Below are 23011 nucleotides of genomic sequence, written 5' to 3'. Positions count from 1 at the left end.
AAAAAGGGAGCGAAATCCGAGAAGGGGGGAGAACGGCACCAGAAAGGAGAATACGCGGGAATGCAACGTGCGCGGAAGGCCACACCCTCCCCTTCACCAGGCGACTCGCTCGCTAACTCAGTAGACATCAGCGTCCGCGAGAGAGAGCAGCCACGGAGACAAGGAGGGGAAGTGGGTAAATTGGAGGACGACATATACGTGAGAAACACCAACCGATCAAAAGATCAAAATGGAAAAAAAAACGAAAAGCATCGACTGGGACATCTGACGAGACAGGAGACACACACACACACACACACATCCCGATCTACGTGAGGCAAGCATAAGAAAAAAATGGTAAAAGGCCGTGAGAGGCTACGAGGCAACGCACGCGGTGCAATAGACAGGGGAGAGAGAAACAGCAGGGGTGAAGAGTAAAACAATGGCGTTTTGAAGCGAATATGGAGAAAACACACTACGTAGAAAAGAGAAGGCAAACAGGGCTGGGAATGGTCCAACAGGCGTCGCACATACCTTCGCATGCACGCCTCCCAGATGCGCGTGCATCTAGCCTAGACATACGCACGCACACACATACACACACCACCACAACAACCACAGAGTTGATTGCTGCCACCATTGGCGCACGTCCTTGCCTCTCCGCTTCATCATGCTGGCCGCTGAGCGGCAACGATCACATTCAGACCGATATGGCGAAGAGCCATCAGCACGAGAGGAAGTTGGCAAAGCGGAGGATGAGAGGGTCAGGGGGAGAAGAGCGACATCCCCGGCGACAGGCGACGAAGGGAAAACGGCGGAAGCAGAAGAAGGATAGAAGTGGATAGAAGACACCAGGAAATGAGTGAAAAGAGCTAGAGGCGAAGCGCGCGTGAGCCCTTCACGCTAGCCGTCCTTGAAGCCTTTCCCCGTCACCGCCTCGATTTCCTCTTGACTCGTTCTGTGTTAACCCGGCTGCCTCTCGCAATCCGCCTTCACACATGTACGACCAGAGTGCCACGGCGTGAAGTGGTGCCGTGCATCTCCCCTTACCAGCGAGCTCCGCGCTGCTTTGCAGCTACGTAGGTAATTATGAGCGATGATAACAGCCTCTTTCTCTCTTTGGAAGCGCACAGGAGCGCATATCTGCGTGGGGCCAGCTCAGGGAGGGAGGGACCGTGAAACGTGTGTGTGTGTGTGTGTGTGTGTGAAAGGATGTAGACCTCCCTGAACACAAAACAAGACTTTCGAGAAAAAAGAAGCACACATGATTATGCGAGATGGAGAGTTCTTGCGGAGCAGTACAAGAAGGGCCCGGAGAAATCTCCGCATCAAAATCAACACAGCAAATCACCTCACAGTCAGGAAGAACAAGAAGAGAAAATTCAATGTGATGAGATAAAGCGGGGGAAGCCATCAGAAGTGGAGAGAGATCACATGCGCTAGCTTGAGGAAAGAAATCAAGGGAAAGCACGAGACGAAGAGCCCTCATGCGCGCAGACACCAACAAAGAACGCGCACTAAGAGCAGATAACGTGAATGTAGCGAGCGAGTGAGAGAAGCGGAAATCATGAACGGTCAGCAACGGAATCAATAAAATTGGTGGGAGGGTTAACCACAGCACGAGAACAACGCCGAGAAACCCCCATGCACACAACAAAGAGACTCGAAAAACAACGCAAAAAGATAAACGAAAGGAGTGAAAGACGCGCAATAACAACAATAACACACTGCGTGTATATTTTCCATTCATGCACAGCTTCTAAAACTTCTGTCCCCGCTCCTCCTCCTCCCCGCCCCCCAATCTCTCTTTCTCTCACACAGCCACACCACCATCGCCTGGAGTACATTTTCACTCTTCATTTGGCGTGTGCATGCCGCCGCTCATCCCGCGGAGAATGCATGCAGCAAGTCTCTGTAGAAGACACAAAGGAAAGTGAGCAGGGCACCTGGTGGCGACTAAGGGAAAGAGAGAGAAAGACGAGCCAGGGGGAGGGGGACATTCGGGGACGAGGTTGGATGGAAGAAGACGAGCAGCTGCATACAAAAAGCAAAAGACAAAAGGCCCACACAAAAAACCGACGAGAGGAGAACGCAGGGCCAGCGAGAGAGCGACAGAGAGAGAGAGAGAGAACAGCACCGGTGTCCCAGCTCCACGCGTGCACACGCAAAGTCGAGCGGAAGAGGAGGAGGGCGAAGCGACGAAAAAAAGTAACGTGAAAAGAGATCTCGGAACTGAAGAGAGCAGGAAAAAAAGCATAGTATTCGTGGTGAATGAATGGATGGGTGGATGTCGCGAACACGAGTGTATAAAAACATGTAGGCAGCCTCCCCGATGGACTCGGATCAAGTGAAAATGATCAAAAAGAAAAGGAAAAGAACCAACAAAACAGAGAGAGAACCGGACACAGCACACACGCACACATGCGCAGAAAAAGGAAAAGAGAAGCGTTAACAAGAAAGAAGGGTGTAGAGAAAACAATAGACAAAGAGAAGTACGGGAAGGAAAGCACACAACAAAAACATTTTTGAAGTCGAGACGTATTTCTGTGGTGCTGCGCGATAGCACAACTCCGCGTTTGTAGGAGGGAGAAGTATAACGAAGACAAGAAAATGCAAAGAAAAAGCGGTCGAGGGTAGGAAAGCAACAGAGAAGAGAAAGACACACACACACACACACACACACACACACACACACACAAACACAAACAGGTGAAGAGACGCGCGCAGAGTGATTCTAGTTTACATCAATTGGTGTGTGTTTAATCGAGATGAAGAGAGAGAGAGAGAGGAAGAGAGGCAAACGTCAAAAAACAACACAAGGGACGAAAAAAAAAAGCGAAGCGTGGAAGAGGGGAAGGCGAGCGGGGGAAGAGGGGAAAGAAAGAAACGCATAGGGTGAAAACGAAAAAAAAAGGAGGGGCAATTCCATAATGCGAAGTGCACACGCATAAAGAGACATGCACGCACAAACACACACACGTACAAACTGGCGCGTAGAGAATTCGATGCAGTCAACAGCGTAGCACGATAAGTGTCAAGAACGTTATATATATATATATATATATATATACTCAGAGGAAACAGGTACCTACTCGCTCTACAGACACACTGCAATCGATGTGTGCGGGAGAGAAGAAAGTTGGAAGATATGTTTTCCAGCACACTATACGAGGATGCGTGTGGGCGTGTGCGACCGTGAGTTTGTTTGAAGGGAGTTGAGCCTGAAAAAGGGAGAGCACGTGTGCAACTACTCGCGTCTTGGTCTCTTCTTATGATTACATCTCTTCTTCTTCATTTTCCTGGTTGTTTCATTCACTTCCTTCACAGCCCAAGAGATAACAAAAGGGAACCGGAAAGGGCGTAGAACGTAACAAGCAGGAGTCGAGCTACACATGCACAGCGGTCGCAGAGGCTTGGAAAAAAAAGGAGGGGTACAAACCATGAAGACGCCAACAGGAAAAAGAAACAGTGTGCCAAACGTATTTTGAAAGTAAACCACGGCACCGAGAGTACATCACTCAAGAATGAAAATGAAAACACGCAGATGGGGGTAAGACACAGTGAGACGATCTGACAAATCACCGACATCTTTCCGCTTACTTGTTTTTCGTTGCTTGTCTATGAGTTCCTCACGCACTTCTTTTTCTGCTGCTCTTTTTTCTCCCTTTCGTTGGGGTAGGAAGGTATCGTACCAGCGCACGGAGAAGCGACAAAGGCAGTTGTGCACGACAAGCGCGCAGCATATCCGGGCAGGCATGCACGCCTCATACGCGCAGAAGCAAAAAAAAAAAATTAAACCCCAAGCAAGACACACGTAAGGCACAAGAGCATCACCCAGCGCGCTTGCAGGTAGCACGACCACGCTTGTAGACCCCCTTGCCAAGACATCAGGGAAGTACGCAGATGATAAAGGCAATTCTCTCTCGTTATCCCCTCGTCGAGTCGGCACGGGCTCGTTGGGGAGCACAGAAGAGGACCATGGAAAGAAAAGCGACGAGAACAGAATGAAGGGAAAAGGGAGGGGGGGAGGGGGGAAGACTAGGCGACATTGTGTCGCTCTCCATGCAACAACAGGCAAAACAAACAAACAAAAAAAAACAAAAAGCAACACGGGAAAAGAGAAATGAGGGAAGCGAGCGAAAGGGGAAGACAGAAAAAAAGAGGTCGTGCAAGAGGGGTCCATGTTTATAAGAAACGGAGGGAAAGTGATTGGGAAAACGACGACGACGAGGAGGGGAGGGGGAGGGGGACTGGAAAGGTTCAGGAAGGGCAAGGAAGAGGGTAAGGCAAGAAAAAGAGCCAAGTCGACAAATAAGAAGGAAGGAAGCAGGTCTGGCCATGCGCGTCGACAAAACTGTGTCGACGTAAACGTGTGTGTGCGTGTGTGCTGCTGGTGCTAGAAGAAGTGAGGGGGTACCAAGGAGGTTGCCAACGCCGCACACGTCGTCAGGCGATGAGCACTCCGGCGAGTGCAATGGCAGTCAGTGTAATGATACAGGTGTAAGGGAGGAGGGTGTGCTGGATTGCGAGGACGGTAGTGATGCGCCGCTGATGCTGCTCAGTTAAGGCTTGTGGAAGAGGGCGAGAGTGAGTAAGGGTTGTTGCGGCGCAGCGGCGAAGTGCGACTATGGGGCTGCTGTGTGGGTGTCCCAGATGAGCCACCGCTCGGCAGAGACACCGGCGAAAGGCGCTGCGCTGGCGCCCCCTCCATTTGGCCCGGCGTCACGACTACTTTAATAGGCGATAGACGTCCGCTGGAGCGGTACTGCACCGGCGAGACGCGCTCTTTCACAGCTCCCATCGACACTGGACCGTAGGGATAGATGGAGCTCGGTTGCTGCTGCGACTGATACGGCTGCAGCTGCTGATGTGGCTGCAGCTGTTGCGGCACTACTGCCTGCGTGCCGTACGTGTGGGGGCGTCCGTTCCTCGAAACCTGTGGCACGGTGTTGTCCAGGTGAGAGCCAATGTATCGCGGCTCTCCGGCGGCCATCGCGATCGCCGCCATCTCAGCTGCTGCGTTCATCGCAACGTCCTCCTCGCGCAGCTGGCGACCTGCAGTTACGGTCGCTGTCATCGTCGTTGCTGTGTGCATCTTCGCCGCGGTGGGGGTGGGGGTGGCCGCGTTAGGTGCACTGGTGGCAGACGCCGTTATCGTTGCTGGGGCCGGCGACGAGCGCATCGACGCCTCCTCGTCTGGCGAGGGGCTGGCTAGCGCAACGGAGACGACATGCAGGAAGCGGCAGCCGTCGCCCATGCGGCACAGCTTCTTCGTTTGGAAGTGGGCGCAATGCTGCATCTTCAGTGCTGGAATGCCGCCGGTCTGCTTGTAAGCGTCCTCGTACTGTGTGGCGCCTGCTGTTCGAAGAACGTCGTCGCCGTTGAAGTCCATGCCGTCGCCTGGTGTGTTGGGCTGGTAGACTCGCACGATGAGCTCCGGTGGCATGTGCTCATAGCGGGCAACAGCCTCCTTGGTGGCGCGGTGGGTGGCAATGTGCGGAAACTGATCGAGGTCTGCCACGGCACAGTGGATGTCGTCGCACTGCTCGTTGTTGTCGCAGATGCCGTGCGACTGCAGGTTTGGGCACAGACGGCACTTGTCCTTGAAGTTGTCGCCGTTGTCGTTGAAGAGCTCCACGTAGCGGTCACTTCCTTTCGTTTGGTAGATAAACTCGCTAGGGATGTCGTAGTACACGTTCATGTCAGGGGTGTAGCAGCGTACGTTGAAGCCAGGGTAATAGAAGAGCGTCTTGGGGTCCACATGGGGGCTCAGCAGGCGCCACAGGTACTGTTTTGGCACGTGAACGTACTGGCACCCGTTGCCAGAATCACAGTGGCCTTTGAGAAAACTCTCGCACAGCTCCGCGTCGTTCTCGGGCTTCGTCTTGGTTCGCTGCACGCGGTTCAGTTTCGTGCACATCGTCTCGCCCGTCGATGGCTGGATAAAGCGCACCGTCGTGATGCGCTCTTGGTAGGAGCGACGCCCATTGGGGCTGCGGCGGCCTTCCGAGGTGGATGCGGGACTCTGACGCGATCCGACCTCCCCCGAGTTGGAAGAGCTCCAGTTGCGGTGCTGCGTGTTCCCGCTGGGCATGGTTTGAAGCGCCAGAGAGGGCAAGAGAGAGCAGCAGAGGCGAAGAAAAATACAAACGAAAAATGATAAACGCGAAAAATGAACAAAAAGGCGAAAACCGTGGCCGGGAGGAAAGAGCAAGACACCCATGCACAGGGGGACAAAGAAAAGAAGAGGTGCCACGGAGATCACACACACACACACACACGCACGCACACGCTCCGCCCAACAACAAGCGCACAAGAGGAAAAAAAAACGAAACGGAAGCGGCACCGGTAGAGATTCTCCGTTTGGCAAACCTCAGGCCAGCGGCGCGGCGGCGGACCTGCAGAAGCCCAGAAGGAAGAAGAAGCCACAATGGGGGGAGGGAGGGGGAAGTCAAAGGGATGCTCGACAGGGCAGCAATGAAGCGACGACAACAACGGCTAGAAAGGAAAGAAAACACTAGCCTGTGTTAGCGTCTCACTCGGAGCGTAGAACTCTATGCGCAGTGGAGGGGTCTTGATCGGAGAACGATCTTCGACAAGATGAGGATGGCCGTGGCAACGCAAAAGAGAACAAAAAAAGCTAGGGAGAGGCAAAGAAAGGGAGACAACTCGAGAACCGATAAAGCGCTGAGAGTGGAGAGTGCGCGTAGGTGCAGGTGAAACAAAACAGAAGAGAGACCGCAGCACGCAAAAAAAAAACGCCACACAGTAAAAAAAGGAAAACGGGAGAGAGAAATGAACCAGGTAAACGGCAAACACTGACAAAATGAAGACCAACAGAGAGAGGGGCTCAACGCTGTATAGAGATATAAGCACGCTCCGGGAGAAGGGGGAAGAAAGAGAGAAACGAAATGTGGTGGGAGACAGAGAGGAAGATATAGAGAGTCGGGCGGAACGAAGTGGAGAGTCAGAAAGCAAAAACCACGGCAAGACTCGAAAGCAAAAAAAAACCTCAGTAGCACCGAGTAGAAGAGAGTGTGGCAACAGGCGAAGCCACTAGGAGACTGAACGAACAAAGGGAGTGTTACGCTGCAGGGAGACAAGCGAAAAACGTCAACGCATGATCGCCGGACGGCAAACAACAGAAGAAAATGACTCAAAGTAAGCCGGGAACCGAGTTAGGCTGATTCTCAGATGAGGTGAGCAAAAGGAAAGGAAGGGAGGGGGAGGAAGGGATGACGGCACGAAGAGAAACGGAGCTCGAACAGGAGAGGGAGAGCGAGAGCGAAAGAGGGAGAAAGAACGAAACGAAGAGGGTTTCTTTTGTGTGTATAAAACGCCCTCTTTTTTTCAAATTCGTTTTCCTCTTTTGCTTTTTTGTTTTTTTTTTGGGGGGGGCTTTTGTTGTCGCTCTCTCCTTGCTGCTGCTGTCGTGGGCTTGAGAAAGGGGGCAGAGCAAGAGGGAGGAAGGAGAGGCACGGTAAGCAGTGAGTCTACACGACTTACCAAGTGCGCCCTCTTACTGTGCGCAGGATCGACAACGTCCCTTTCGGTCTCCTAAAAGACCGAACGAGTGGCTCGTCCCTTCTCTGTACGCTTGCGCGAAGAAATCTCAAGCAGCTGCAGGCACCACAAAACACAAGCAGCCGACGTAGGGGGGGGGAGAGTGTTGTAAACACACAAAAGAAAAAAGAAGCGAACGCGCTCCTCTTTTGAGGGGAGGGAGGAGGAGGAGGACTTTCGTTTTTTGTTCCGTGTCGCCACGACCGCTTCTTTTTTGCCCCGTGATGGGTCGATGGCTGGTAGAGAGTGAGGAGAACCTTTCCAAGTAGCTGGGTAAACCGATCGAGAGAACAACAAATGTTGAGTGTGAGCAGGTGCTGGTGAGATGCGCGGATGGGTGCAGGGCCGAGAGAGAAGTGGGAAGGGGAGGGCCGTAACGCTGGCAAATTGACAGCTGCTCTCTGCTGCTGTTTCGCACGTTTGTTTCTGTGCAAAGCAATTCCAGGCACCGCGCTCCGACCGACCTGAGACAAACAAAAAAAAAAGCAGAGAGCTAGCGCCAAGGTGGGGAGGCGACGAACGAAAAGAAAGCGGGAAAAGGAAAGCAGGTGAAATATATCTGGGACTTTGTGTGTACGCGTGTGTGTGTATGCGTTTCGTGCAGGAGGACGCGAAACGCTCCGATGCTGTCGATGAGGGGTGGGGAGCGTGCAGGTCTGCAGGTGAACGAAGTGAAAGTTGAGTGGCCGCCAAAGAAAAAAGCTTGCTCCACCTCCTTTTGTTGGGTGTATTCCCCTTTATTTTTCTTTGTGGTATCTACTTGATCCACTCTCGCTCAACGTACGACGCACGAACGAGAGAAGGAAAAAAAGCGACACACAACGCAGTCCCTAAACAACAACAGCAACAGCCAAACGTGGGAGACAAGTGACGAGTGCCTCCTTGAACGGGGGGTGGGTGAGGGTGTGGATACAGGTGCGTGGGGTCGCAGATAGATGCGCCAAGGCGTTAGCGAGAGGGGAGAAGAAGAAGAAAAACCCCAAGGAGAAACACCGAGATAGGCAAAAGAGGGGAAGCAATCGTGAATAGCAAGGATGATAGCTGTAACAGAGAAAAGTGGCAGTGTACTAACGTTTTTGTCCCGCTTCCAGTTTAACGAGAGTGTGAGCGTGTGTGTGTGCGTGTGTGTGTGTGTGGATGCTCATCGGTTTTGTGTGGTGTTCACGACAGGTGACAGAGAGGGTTGAGGCGGGGCGAGAGAGAGATCGAGCTGCATCAGCACAGCAGATCAATGGAGAAGAACATCAAGAGCGTTGCGTCAGTGTTCATATGCGGAGAAGCGATTAAAACGGAGAAAAGGGAGACAGCAAACAACAACAAAAAAAAAGCGGCGGGACGTAGAGCAAACATGGCAGAAGAAAGCGGAGGAGGAAGGGAGCACATTAGAGGGTCAGGCAAAAGAGGAACCGGTGGGAGGTCGCCCGTAGGTGCCCTTCAGAGCGACGCCCCATTCCCCGTCGAACACCTCTCTGTTTTCTCCGAGCCGATGGCCTGTCGTGGCATCGTTTGCGCATCCCAACTCGGCAGAGGATGCAGTGGTAGGGAAGGGGGGGCAGCAAAGCTGCTGCGAATCGCACTTTGACGTCTTCGTGGCTGTGAAAAATGCAGCCATCACGACACGTGAGCATCGCCGAGAGAGAAATTGCAGTTGGAGGGGTCGGGAGTAGTGCTTACAAGGCGGCACACACCGCCTCGCGCGCGCACACACTCTTTTTTCTCTCTGCTGCCTCTGCGCTTGAAGTCGAGAGGGTTGCTGCGTTCTCGACAGCCCCCCTCCCTTCTGAATGCTTTCTTTTCGCTTCCGTGTGCGACCTTGTTGTTGTTGTTGTTTCGCTTTTCTACTGCGGGAATCGAACCCTGCCTCGCTAGCAGAACAACAACGATAGAGCAAAAGGCTGGAGGGAGGGAAGGAGGCGGAGGGGGGGGGGGCATTAACTGAATCTTGACGAGGGAACGGTGGCACGAGGCAAGCCATGTGGGGAGAAGGTATGATACAATAAAAAAAAAACAGAAGAGAAAACAGCGAACACACAAAAAGACAGACGAGATGACTGGCGGACGACGCCGGGCCGCCCCCTCTCCCTGCCCTAATCTCCGTGGCTCGTGTGAAACAGGCCGGGGCATCGTGGCAGGAATCACACAAGAAGGAGGGATCCACAAGACGGGGAGCAACAGACATCACGAACATGGTCAAGTTCACACGCGTACGAGTACAGCAGCACCAAACGGTGGAGGCAACGATTGGGTGAAAGAGTTGGGTTGGTGAAGATAGGCACGCCTTAACGGAGACGGAAAATGACTTGAAAGCGCAAACGAAAGGTAATGGAAGAAGAGTAGCAACACACACACACACACACACACACACAGATACACGCGAGTTGGGCAACAACAAGACCTTGTCGAACAACCTGGAAAGAAACACGACTACAAATACAAGAGAAGAGAAACAATGTCGTGAAATGCACCACGCGAAAAAAAAAGCGTGAACGCATGCAGAGAGCACAAAGCAAACAACAACAAAAAAAAGGAGGCGAGAAACAAGAACGTGTGTAGGTCCACGCAAACATTTCATCAGTACCTTCTCGCCACACGGCAACCACACAACAAAATGTGATATACAGCACTTTAAAAAAAAAACGCCACAGACACCGAAGAAAAAGACGAAACAGAGATGAAGAAAAATAGGTTGCGCCGCTCCGCAGCAGCAACACGCCAATGTCGCTGTCACCCCGCATGACAAACTCACCCGCGCTCACGACGCCCAGTGATAAAAAAAGTAACACCGTACACACACACTAGCAGTAAGACAACTGAGGCGAACAGATGCGAGAAAAGACCAACGTCGTCAACAACAACAACACGATTAGATCTCAACACGTTCTTCTAACGCACCCGAGTCAGGCAAACTATGCGCATCCAACCGCAGCGCACGCACCCCCTGTGGCGCCGCGGCCACATCCGGGTCCTCGAGGACGCAGCGTCCTGCCGCCGGATCGGGGCCACGCGTCTAAGCGAGCTCCCCCTATCCTTCCTCGTCCCTTCCTTCGCATACGTGCTGCACCACGCGCGCCTCGGCGGACCGCACGCCCTGATCCACGCGGGCAGCAGGGTCTGGCCCGGGTGCGTGCCGCGTGGGCCCGAGGAGGAGGTTGGCCAGCCTCGGGCCAGGGCCCTCTGGGACCCTGTGCTCTACCGGTGCCCCACATGCTGCGCCCTCTCAGTCGCTTCCAGCCGCGGCATCCCACAAGGTGGTGTCAGCGCCCTTCACACCGCAGTCGGGAGGGCTCGACAGCGCCATTCGCGGCGCTCTCGTCGTGCCTCCGGCACCCGCCCCGCCGGATGGAGGAGAGGCCGCACACCTCGCACGCATCCACTGGGGGAGGGGGTGGGGGCTCGCCGCCCTCATCGGCCATTTCCCGTCGATGCCGTGCGAGGGGGCGTGTCGGCGCGACTCGGCCACGCATGTGCTGCGACAGGCGCGGGCGCGGCTACGAGTCTGTGCCGGCAGGGGCGCTCCACCTCCTCCTCGATCCGCACGCACGTCACAGGAGCGGGGGGGGGGGGGGCAAGTGCAACGGGCACGCGGACAATCACGCGCCAGCGCACAAGGAGCTTCCGCCCGGCCGCCCTGAAGGGGCACAGGGAACAGCCGCAGACACCCGACGGGGGAAGCCCATGCAGCGCAAGTGAGACGTGCGCAGCCGCACCATCGCGTGCTCCATCACGGCCGGAAATGCGGTCTGCCTCCAGCCCACAGCGCGCCGCGGAGCCGCGCGTGGCACACCGGGCACAGCGCCGGGTCGCACGCCCTCATACCAAAAGCAGGCGGGCGGGCGGTACCACACCGCCAGCGGAGCAGTTAGCCAGCACGCCATCGGCGCTCCTCCCTGCCGCTGCAGCCCGCCCGCCGCTGCAGGAATCCGCACCAAGGACAGGCGCCCGCGCGCAGCCGCGCCAGGATTGTCCCCTGCCGTCCCGCAAGCGCAGCATCCTTGCTCCTCTGGGGTGGGGCAGCGGCCGCCAACGTGCTCTTGTCGCAGCGCGTCGCGTCGCGTACCGCGGCTGCGGGGGATGTCGGCCTGGCGCCTCAGAGCAGTGACCAAATCCGCAACCCGTGCAGCCGGCGCCCACTCCTCTGGCACGGCCGACCTCGCAAGCCCGTCCACCGTGCCGCTGTGCCCCCACTCGCAACGACCAAGGACGTACTCAAATCGCAGGCGCACGCGACGGGCCAGCGGCGCGCGCACACTGGTTGCATCGCAGACACCACACGCTGTGGCCTCGTCCAACCCGCATCATAGCCGCAGGTGTCTTCGGCACAGCGCCACCCCACACCTTGTCCGCCGACACCAAGAGGCCGCCTCCGTACCCTCACGGGCAGGCTGCAGGCTCACGGGCTCCACAGAGAGTGTGGGCACTGGGTCCTGCCATACCGCGGGGAGGTGCCCGGCGTCCTTAGAACAGATAAAGCAGAGGGGTAAAAGGACCAGGGCACTGAGGTTGCATGGCGTGTCGGTTCCCTCCACTCGCGCCCCTCCAAAGTGCTGTACACTCGCCACCCGCTCCTCACTGCTCCTCATCAACGAGACGGAGGCAACGCAAGCAGCGTGACACGACCAGAGCATCTTTCTACACAATTTTTCGCTTTTCTTTTCGGGGCTAATCGTACTGCTGCTTCGATGCCGTTTAAAGGTCGCATGGAAACTGTCGGTTGTCGTGGCGTCTTTGGCTGGAAGGAGGCTCGTTTCGCATCGAGCAGTTCGCAGCGCAGTTCGCCGGAGTGAGCACCAGCACGCAAGTTTAAAGACGCACCTGCGCCCACGAGGTGCACCGCACGCACATACTCTCGCCAGCCCCTATCGAGAGCGAAGAGGGGCATAAAGGAGGAAGCAGGCCATGGATAAATCGGGGAGCAAGGGGTGGCAGTGGCGGCACAAGGCAAGAGCACGGATGAACGACAGCGACCTAGGTGCAGCGCAACGCGGATCGGCTGCCAAGCGAAGACGAGCAAGGAAGAGCACACATGAAAAAATGCAGGAGTAACAGGAGCAATGAGAAAAGCAAGGGGTAGCAAGGCTCACGACTGAAAGCACGTCTTTGGCATAAGCGCAGAGCGAGGACAAGCAGCAGCCGTAACGAGAGAGGTAGGAGGGTACGCGTGAATACACATTGGCGAAGGTAGTGGTGACCATGCGAAGACAGGAAAGAGACTGACCAGCATGCGAAAAAAACTTGTGGGGAAGTGGTGGATTGTCAGGTGCGTAAGAAACGGGTGAGGGAGCAGGCGGGGCGGCAGAGCACGCGGAGAACGCACGCAGATATGAAAACTCAACCCTCTCTGCTCTTCCCCTTCCAGCCACCCACCTCAAATCTCCACAGCACGTCCTGTCAACAACACCACCCAGTCGCATGTGCCGCTAAGCCTCCTGTCTTGAAAGAGAAGAGGTTCGCCACGAAAACAGCGTACGCGCGCTTGCACCGTCTCTTCCGCCCGTGCACAGCGCCCCTCCCTACATTGCAGATCACGAAAGGAAAAGAGCAATAAGTTACGCTGGCGAGCACATGATATAGCGAGCCGTAAAATGAGCACGACGAAAACGACGGCAGCATGGTCGCAGACACAGACACGCACAAAGAACGTCGCGCATGTATTCGTGTGCATTTTTTTTGTGTTGGACGAAAAGGATAGTCGACCAAATAAAAGAAAAAAGCACAGCGGAAACGAGGGCAAGGGCACCATGACGGCATGGCGGATCTGCCGCAAACGCATGAAAGATCCGCGTTGCTCAGCAGTGCCACAAAGAGATGCACGGTAGACGGCACGTTCGAAGCGCAGAATGAAGAAAGTAAAGCACGCGACAGCTAATCCACGGAGTAGAGGCGTCACCAATAGACACACATACATGCACGAACACATACCCGTATACAGGAAGACAGGCGGACCAAAGAAGGTTAAGCACACAGCAGCCACCCCCCCCTCTTCCCATCTCACAGAAAACGACAGCAACGACAACGGACCAATGATAGCCCCAAAGCAAAAGCGGGCGACAGACACTGGCGGAAAGAGTTTGTGTACAACAGCGAACAAAAAGTTGCACTCACACAAGAAAATGGGAACCATCACGACGCGTCCACGGTATAATAGCGGTGTGCACCGGGGGCGGTTGCGAACGCATATCAGCAAAAAACACAAGTCAGAGGGATCCCGTCACGCGCTAATGCACACAGACACTGACAGACCAGCACACGCACACGCACACACACACACACACAAGACCGAAAACGCCAAAGCGAAGGGAGAAGGCGGACGAGGGAAAGCAGCACGCACACAGATGTAAGAAACTCCAGCTCATTAACAAGGAGAAAACAACATGAGAGGAAGGCGCACAACGCCACAACGAAAAGCATATTCGAAAAGTAAAAAGAAAAAGAAGGTGCTGCAGGTAGAGAGAAAATAGAATCGCAAAGGGGGCGGGAGAGAGGGTGAGCGTATCTTGCGGATTGTGTAACTCTTTTTTTTTTTTGGGGGGGGGGGGTAGGGGGTAGGAGGAAGAGGGGGGGGGGCGTGCAAGAATGGCGAAACGGACAGCGGCATGACGCAGCACAAAGAGAGCGACCGTAACAACTCCCCCCCCACACACACACACACTTGGAGAGTTAGAAATGAAGAGCGGTACAAACGTGACAGCATGCAGGTCGCTTGTGCCGCTCGTTAAACGCAAAAAAAGCAAAGAAAGGGCAAGAGAGGGGACGGTACATCGCCACACGCAAAGACAAGTAAATGGTGCTGAAGAGGGCCCTGGTGAGAATTGTGATTCCTATTGGATTACTGCAGTGACCTTGCAATCGCGGAATGAAGCCATCTCCTCCCTGCCCCTCCTCGCTCGCACCCACCAAGGGATAACGAAGACTACCAGACACCATTTCAACCAGAATGAAAACAGGGCATTCAAACTCGAAAATCGAGAACAATCCAACGAAGATGACAAGAAAACAAAGTTAGGTGCGCAAACAGAGAGGAAGAGGATCAGCGTTGAGGCGAGGAGACGGCAGAAGTGGAAGACGTGGGGAGAAGGGGATTACGAGCGTGTTTAGCAGACGCAGCACGTAGAGAAAAGCAGCATTGTCCTGGGGCATTGCGGTCAACGAGATGCAGAGCACGTTAGTGTCCTATCGCAACGTCAAAGGAGCAGTAACGGAGGAAGAAAAAAAAAACAGAGACAGGCAGTCACAGAGAGAGAGAGAGAGAGCAGCTCAGAAGATACGGGTTTTTTTTGCGATAAGAAGGCACCGCCGTGTCTTTGTCCGCCGCTTACAGACAGGGAGCAGGAAGCCAATCGCAGCGTGTACCTCTCTCCCCTCACACACGAGCAAGGAATCGCTCGAATCGTGTCCTCCCCTCGTTTGCCCATACCTGTTGAGCCTCACCGCCAAAGAGCGGGACCCTCCGAGACGAGGCTCAAGTATCGGTGAGCACACATACACACAGACAAACACGCATCTACACACACATGCCCAGTCCTCAGACTTCGCTCATTCAAAAGGCGACTCCCACACACGAAAGGGGTGCACGGCTTCTATCATTCAAGGCGAAAGAGCAGAGGCGCAGCGGTGACGGTCACTTGCGCACCGCTGCCTCACGCGCGACGGGTCTACTTTCCAGACCAGAGGCGGCAGACGTTGCCGAGCGGAAGGCGGGACGGGCGTACGCCTTCGAAGATGATGCTTCGCTGACCGCACTAGTCGAGGTGGGCTTCACAGCACTGCGCTGGGGAGCCGCCCGTGCGGCGGTGCTGCTGACGGACGTCTTGCGGCTAGCGGTGCTGCCGGCGGTCTGTCGCTCCGCGCGCTGCCGTTGATCGGCGGACGTGGAGCTACGGCGCAGTGCGGCAATTTGCTCGTAGATGGCGTCCCTGTACTTGGCCAAGGGCAAACGCTGGCTGTCGGGAAGAGAGACGGTGATGGGTTCCGGTGCCACCGCTTCCTCGTCAGGACGGTGAAAGGCAGCGACGTACGGGTGCTCCAGGGCCTCGGCGGCAGATATACGACGGTTCGGGTTGAAACGCATAAAGCGCTCGATCAGGTCCAGCGCATCGGCAGAAGCGCTCGGCAGCAGCTCAGCGAACGTGCGTCGATGCGCGCAGTGGATGTCGCGAAGCATCGCGTGAGCAAACTGCGAGTTGGTCGCCGCCACATCCGCCGCGGAGGGCATGCCCGTCACGCTGCAGATCAGCTCCAACTGGTTCGTGGTGGAGCGGCCGGGAAAGATGGGCTTTCCCAGCATCAACTCCGCAAGAATGCAGCCCACCGACCACATATCTACGCCCTTGGTGTATCGTGTCGAACCGAGCAAAATCTCCGGCGGGCGGTACCACCGTGTCGCAATGTAGTCCGTTAGCACCGGCCGTGACGCCTGCTCGCCCTCAAGGGACAGGATAGAGCGCGCGAGACCGAAGTCAGCCACCTTCATTGTGCAGTCGCTGTTTACCAGCAGATTGCTTGGTTTCATGTCACGATGAAGAATCTCAGCAGAATGCAGGTACTTCATCGTCTTGAGCAGCTGGTAGATGATGAACTGTTTGTGGATTTCCTCCAAGATGTTTGCCCTAATCACCACGTGCAGGTCGGTCTCCATGTATTCGAAGACCAGGTATATGTCGCGATCGTTGAAGGCACGATGGACGTGCAGCAGTTTGATGATGTTCGGGTGGTGCAGCCGGTGCAGAAACATGATCTCGCGGAAGGTGCGCTGCGCATCGGTCGAGTTTTGGAAGGCGTCGTAAATTTTCTTGAGTGCAACGACGCGGTTGTGTTTGCGCTCCAGGGCGCGCCAAACGATGCCGTAGGCACCCTGTCCTAGCTGTGCTTGAATCTCATACTTCTTCAGAATATGCGACTCAATTTCCGCCGACATCGTGGCGCCGTGAATGCAAATGCCTAAGATACACGGAGGACAACGTGAGAGGGGGGGAGCAAGACACGCGCACAGAGCCGATAGGACTTCAGCAGAACAGTTGTGGTGATGAGAGAAGCCCAAGGAGGGGCTCAAGAAGAAAAAATGATGAAAAGGCTTCTTAAGTGAAAAACTAACCAGCCTCACACTCACATGTACGACACAAGAGGAGCGGGTGGCGGTGTGTATGTGTGCGTAGACTGCGTGGCTGTCAAGGGCAACGATGGGGCAAACAAAGAGATGGGGTGGCGTGGATATATAGCATACAAGGATGTAAACACTGAGGCTAGTCTTCGTAACGTTCTCCTCTAAAGCATCAAGCCCGGGAGAGAAGGAAATACAAAGCAGCGAAAAAACACAATAGGAAACACCACAAAAACAAAAACGGGTGAAAGAAAAATCGAAAAAGTGAACGCACACACACAGACACACACGCACAGACGCACACAGACACAGCAGCAAAGAGAGATCGAGGATGAAACACCGGCGGACACGAAGAGATTGATGACGTCGCGACAGGGAGAGAAGCAGAGAGAACCTCGAAGCGCGCAAGGTGCAGTGCAAGATAGCAGGTATGAGAACGGGGGTGGTGGGAAGGACGGTAAGGCGTAGCGAGAAAAGGGGAGAGTTTGTGTAAGAAGAGAGAGGGGAGAAGTAGCAGCAGAGACAACGGCACGTGTGTCGATGATGTTTGGGGAATCTGAGCAACGACAAGCGCGTAAAGAAACTGTAGGTGATATATGAAAATTGTGGATGGTCGCGGGGGAGAGGGATTTGCTTGTGTTTGCGGCTTCTTGCTTTATTGTCTGTGTGTTTGTTTTCCGTATCTTTTCTTCCGTCAGGAGCGAAGGGGGCGGTTACTACCTTCTCGGCTGCTGACGGTGACGCGCGGTGAACGACGACGAATGCGTGTGTGCAAGTGTGTGACGTTCACACGCGCAGAATGACAGCGTGGAGAAGAAAAGGGAGCCGAATGGGTGGGGGAGATAAAAAGGCTGGGTCGTTGGCATGTGCGTGTGTGCCAGACCGGGAGCAGAGGGGAAAGTGAGGCAAGAGGGAGTATCCAACGAAAAGAAATAGATTGAAGAGCGCAAAGTCGAGCAGATAATTTTGGATGACAGGGGGAGCGTAGATGTGTCGCTGTGTGAAAGTTAGCGAGTGTGCTTGACGGGGAGAGAACCGACAACTACCGGCGCCGCGTGAGCACCGTTTGTAGATGCAGTGGTGGCCAGGTGCACTGTTGTATGTTGCGCCTTACCCTCAGAGAAAAGGGGGTTGAAAGGCGTGGTTCGTGCCAAGGATGAGCTCGCTAGAAGGCTCGATATCCGTCTCACTCGCTGAGTGGGAACAAGTGCAACCGAGTGTCCGAGGAGCGGGGGCTCTTCTCGCTTTTTTTTGTCGGTGTGTCGTGTTTCCACCTCATTTTTCGTGTGTGCGGTAGGGAGTGTGGGGGAGGTTGAGCCTCGGCGATGTCCAGCATCCACTGCGGAAAAAAAGGGCCGACGAAATCAAAAGAAGGGAAAAAGTGCGCCACACAAACACACACACGTATCACACTAGTGCATGCAAAGAAGAGAGACGCACACCCAAACATGTGGCCGTAGTGCTGGCGCCCTTTTTTTCCGCTTCACCGAACCCGTTATACCACACGACATGAGTCAAGCGCCACTCTATGCCCGGCCCCGTCACCAGCCCCATCCGCGTGGCGCAAAGCAGCGCTAGACACGCGGTAAAGCAATGAGACGACTCACTAATCCGACCACAGACCCTGCCTCACACCGTACCCACATGCCCGCCTCGCAGGTCGGCTCACGGCCGCTTCTCCCATCATGCCGGCCGCCACCTGGTGCATCCCCCTCGCGGTGACACTCAGGCCCCCCACCCTCTCATGAGCAGGCAGTGAGAGGGGGGACAGTGGGATACGTTCCAGTCACAGTAACGCCTCGCCTATCATGTGGATGGCTCGGACGTGTGCACTGTTGCCTGTCGCCCCGACGCACTGCCAATCCAGGTCCTGACCGCCGGCATCCCTAGCGATTCATCACTGTGAATGCCCCACGACACTGGTGCTTGACCCTGGCACCACCAACGGTAGTTCGGCGTTGGCCGGGATCAAGGGGCTTGTCTGGCGTCCCCACACATACATTGGGGGTGCGCTGGGTCTTCAGCATACGACGCAGTGCAGCACCTTCTGTCCACCGTGTCATGTTTCGATGAATCACCAACAAGCCAACAGGATGGCGGAGAAGTTCCGCTTTCCAAAGAAAAGAAAAGTGTCTCCGATGCGCCACGATCGAGATGACGACACGGAGAAAAAGGGAACATCATGACGCTGAACGCCCCCAGAAAAGGAGAACAGCGACGAAAAACAGCAAGTGAGTGTGCAATGTGCCCGCGCAGCAGAACAGCGTGCGTGAGTGAGAAAGGGACGGAGAGAGGGGCACGCGCTTATTATACAGAAGAAAGAGCGGAAAGTCAACAAGGCCGCGTCGAGACATGGGGGCAGGGTACTCCGTTCATCATCAGGCAGCTACTGCGAATTCTCCTGTACGTACTTGGTGAGCTTTTCCTTCTGTTTCTCAACGCGCTCTTGCACTTCGCGCTGCAGCAGCTCCAACGACTCCACGGTCAACTCCGACAGCAGCGACACAATGGACAGCAGCATCGCGCGCTGGGCAGCAACAGTGGTGAATAGGACCGACCTGCTGCTGGCGTTCCGCTCCTCAATCGTGGCAGTGCTGTCAGAGACGCCGCCGGGCGTGCTTGACGGCGTGACGTCCGTCGCCTTTGCAGGACTGCTGCCGGCGCCAGAGCTCTTCTTGGGTCGGGGAGACGAGGCTGCGTCCGCACATGCAGACCTGCCGAGAATTTCGTCCAGCGTCTTGGTTGTCAAGCGCTTTGCCGCTGCCTTACGCTCATCTGCGGTGACCTCGACCCCGTCCAGCTGTCGCAGTCCCGGGCAGCAGTGCAACACGAATTCGCGGTAGTACGGGTGCTGCGCACATGGATTGTCACGCAGCCACAGCACGCTAAGCGTCGGCAGCACCCGCAAGGCAGTCACCTCGCGAAGATTCGCCACCTTGTTCTTGCGCAGATACAACTCCTGCAGCAGTTCGCACCCTTGCAACGCCTTCAGCGAGGACACGTTGTTCGCTGCGAGGGCGAGCACTTCGAGCCGGGGAAGTTTCGCTACGAGTGAGATGTCGGTGAGCCCCTCACCCCACATGTCAAGCCGCTGCACATCGCTCAACGACTTCACCTTCGTCTTCTCCAAGACGAGCTTTTCGGACATGACCTTATCAGTGCCCATGACTGACCTTGCAAAGGGAAGCGGCAGTGGTGGTTGCTCGGTGCACAGGCTGAGCCTCCCCCTCGAAGAAACAAAAGGAGAAGCGCCCAGTCAGAAGAGACGAGGAGGAGCCGAAAACGAGAACGTCGACGAGAAGAACACGGGCATCAACAGTAACGGCTGTAGACGTTTTGGTTGCCGCCGCTACTCGTGTTATAACCCTGTGGCCCCGTGTGTACGTGCTTCTGTGTGCTTGCGCTGTGGCGGGGCGTACATAAACCGCACCATGCGACGGTGTAGCGGGGAGAGGGAAAAGGCAAGGGAAACGTCGAAAGCTCAATGGGGACGACAAATACAAAAGACGGAGAATGCTGAGAACAACAGGGGAGGGGTGTCGACTACCCAGGCAAAGCCAGCGCGACGCGCATGGACAACGACGAACGGGGAAACGAGAGGACGGAACCCAACACGGTACGGAGAACGAAAGGCAAGGGAACGAAAAAAAAGGCTCTCATAAAAGTTGTTGCCTTACAAGCGAAGAGGCAGAGGCGCACGCAGACACACACAGAGGGATGCAACGAGACAGCTGTGGAGGTGTGGAGAGAGCGAAGAAGGGAGGGAAAGAGGGGGAGAGGTTAGGGGAGGTGAAGGCTGCGCGGCAAAGGACAGGGGCTCGCACAGTGGCCCTTGTCGCGATAAGAAAGAAAAACAGAGCAAGCAACGACGAGAGCTGCTGCTGCTTTTCGTTTGCGTGTGTGTGTGTGTGTGTGTGTGTGTGTGTGGTGTGGTTTGTCTCGAGAACGGGCAATTAGGAGAGAGAAAAAAAAAGAAGAGCACTGCTTGGCGGGGGCAACCTGGTAAGAAATAAATATAGACACTACGGTGCAGGAAGAGCGGTGAAACAGGAGGCACTGAAAGAGCCACACAGTGCGGCAGTGGAGCAGGAGGAGGATGGAAGCCACAATACCAAGATATGGGCCGTGGCGCAGATGCTGCGACGTGTCTGTTCCGTGTAAGTGTAGCTCTTTGTTTCCTCCTCTGTACTTCAGGAGTCAAAAACGCTTCTAACCATTCGCGCAAGCGATTGTGCGCGTCGTGTCTGCCTGCGGGTGTGTGTGCGCGTGTTTGCAGGCAAGGTGTACGCACTAGTTAAAGTGGAAAAACACAGACGCGTCTCACAAAACAATGGTGAAGAATGATACGTTGGGGGAGTGTGATTATATATATATATGGACAGCGCGAAAGAGGGTGGGAGCGGAGGAGACGAGGACTAGAAAGCACTGGCGTAGTGCCATGTGCAACGCAATGAGCGCCGACACCAAGAAAACGAAAAAAAAAGGGGTGGGGCAGAAACCAAAGTGAACGCACAAGCCACAACGAGAGAACCATCAAAAAGCGGAGATGCGCACATCCGTGTATGTGCGTGTTTTGCCAGGCATGAGAGGAGAAAGGAAGATGCAGAATAGGGGAGAGAGTGGGTAGGCTAAGGTGGTGTGTGTCAACAGAAGACGGCGAAAGAAGCAGGCCTGGCACTGTGACGCCTTCAGCAAGCACACACACACACACACGGTTTTTTGCGTGCGGAGTGGCCCGTTGCTCGCGCGTTGGGCCGATCCCTCTTATGCGCTTGTATCCCCCTTCCACCCACCCTGAATCCGATCGACTCTATAGCTGTACAAAGATTGGAGAGGGAAGAGAAGGCAGTGCACTTCAACGGAGGATTCCTGAAGGGATAGCGAGGGCCTCTACGAAGCAAAGCCGCGGGTCCGGTGCCAAGCGCGACAAGACAAAAAGTCCCTTTTTTTCGCTCGGGAACGGCAGGAAAGAGGGACACTTGTGCAGAGGAAGTGAGAGTTATTGTACTGTAAATACCAATGCGCACAGAATGGATGGGGTGGGCAAGTGGGAGGGTCAGGAATCTACCCAGGTTGGTGTCATCGCACAGTATGCCTGTGTTCGCTTGCCTGCATGTGTATTGGGGGAGAGAGAAGCGAACGATGTCCACCACCGCGGGAAGTCCGAGAGAGAGTTCTCCTGCACGCCACCGCAATCAAAGCCATTCCGCCAGTCCCCACGCCTGCGGACCAAATCCAGCAGTCCCGCGCAGACACAGAGTCCGCACGTCAACACTTCAAGGAAGAGAAACACATCAGCAGGCAAGAGCGTCGCCTGGACAGCAACAGCGTACGCTCGCACTGACGCTCTATCGGTAGAACACCTGCTCGCCTCAAGGAGAGAAAGACGAGTTGTCGCCGCAAACGATCCGCCTGCACTTGATCCTGCCCCCTCTTCGCTGCCTCGCCCTTAAGTGGCTCGATAACGGGAGACGAAGAGGGGGAAGAGGCGTGTCGGAACCGCGTTCGCAATCGGGTGCTCTTACGGCGTCTTCTGCGTCGTCGCGCTAGGATCGCCATCCTCGGCCGGTGCTGCGCTGTTTGTGGGGTCGCCGTTGCCATTGTTCAGCTCACCCGTCGCCGCGTTCACCGGCGACGGAGGGGAGCGACGGTCGCCGTACACGACGCTCACCTGGCCGTGCGGCGGCTGAACTTGGATGTAAGGGAAGTAGTAGTACTTGTTGCACGACGGCTCCATTTGCGGATTCAAGCGCAGACGGCCATTCACGCAGACCACATTGCCCTCGCTCAGCTTGGCGCGGACTTCCCGGGAAAAGACATCGCCATAGCAGCGCACGGTGTGATGGTCCTTCTCCACCACGCACTCTTGGGCTTGGTTCGCCGCGTCCAGGCTTGTCGTGGTGAGCGTGAATTGGGTGACAGCGTCTTCAAAGACGTAGCCAGTTTGGATGTCATGCACCACCCCAACGAGTGTCACGCAGTTGATCGACGGCGCGCGCTGACCGGATCGACTCACGCTAAAGGCGGCACCCTTTGTAGAAGAGACGTCGCCTGATGAGGTGCCGCTGCTGCTGCTGCACCCGCGCATCGCGACACGTGAGACTGCCGCGCGCGTGCTTGTCACCGACTGGGACTGCGTCGCGGAGGTCAGCGGATGCGTCATGGTCGCCATCGACCGTGTCGCTGCAGCAGGGGAAAGGCGCCGAAACATGTTGCAGTTGGATGGCCCTCTGTTGCCTTTTGCAGCGAAAACACACACACACACACACACACACACACACCAGAGATCCACAAGCGAGCTCGATTTGAGGCAAGACAACGCAGGTGCGGAAAGAGAAAGGATGCGGCGATGAGGTTGGCCAAACCAAGACG

The 23011-nt window shown here is 55.4% G+C and overlaps 4 protein-coding genes across 4 annotated transcripts; all 4 read right to left on the bottom strand.

Moving 5' to 3' along the window:
* Positions 1 to 4537: 4537 nt before the first annotated feature.
* LMJF_36_0730 (conserved hypothetical protein) lies at positions 4538 to 6202 on the bottom strand (the record flags this gene model as incomplete). The annotated part of the gene is made up of 1 exon (XM_001686593.1): positions 4538 to 6202. The coding sequence occupies one exon, from the start codon at positions 6200 to 6202 to the stop codon at positions 4538 to 4540; it is 1665 nt and encodes a 554-aa protein (XP_001686645.1).
* Positions 6203 to 15160: 8958 nt separating this feature from the next.
* Positions 15161 to 16456, bottom strand: LMJF_36_0720 (putative mitogen-activated protein kinase; the record flags this gene model as incomplete). Its single annotated transcript, XM_001686592.1, has 1 exon — positions 15161 to 16456. The coding sequence occupies one exon, from the start codon at positions 16454 to 16456 to the stop codon at positions 15161 to 15163; it is 1296 nt and encodes a 431-aa protein (XP_001686644.1).
* A 2569-nt stretch (positions 16457 to 19025) lies between these two features.
* LMJF_36_0710 (conserved hypothetical protein) lies at positions 19026 to 19805 on the bottom strand (the record flags this gene model as incomplete). The annotated part of the gene is made up of 1 exon (XM_001686591.1): positions 19026 to 19805. The coding sequence occupies one exon, from the start codon at positions 19803 to 19805 to the stop codon at positions 19026 to 19028; it is 780 nt and encodes a 259-aa protein (XP_001686643.1).
* Positions 19806 to 22160: 2355 nt separating this feature from the next.
* LMJF_36_0700 (putative MP18 RNA editing complex protein) lies at positions 22161 to 22850 on the bottom strand (the record flags this gene model as incomplete). Its single annotated transcript, XM_001686590.1, has 1 exon — positions 22161 to 22850. One exon carries the CDS (start codon positions 22848 to 22850, stop codon positions 22161 to 22163), a length of 690 nt encoding a protein of 229 aa, XP_001686642.1.
* Between the last annotated feature and the right edge of the window lie 161 nt (positions 22851 to 23011).

The sequence above is a fragment of the Leishmania major genome, chromosome 36 (assembly GCF_000002725.2).
Source record: "Leishmania major strain Friedlin complete genome, chromosome 36".
Lineage (NCBI taxonomy): Eukaryota > Euglenozoa > Kinetoplastea > Trypanosomatida > Trypanosomatidae > Leishmania > Leishmania major.
The sequence above is the reverse complement of the archived record's forward strand: the minus strand, read 5'-3'. Positions and strand labels throughout refer to the sequence as shown.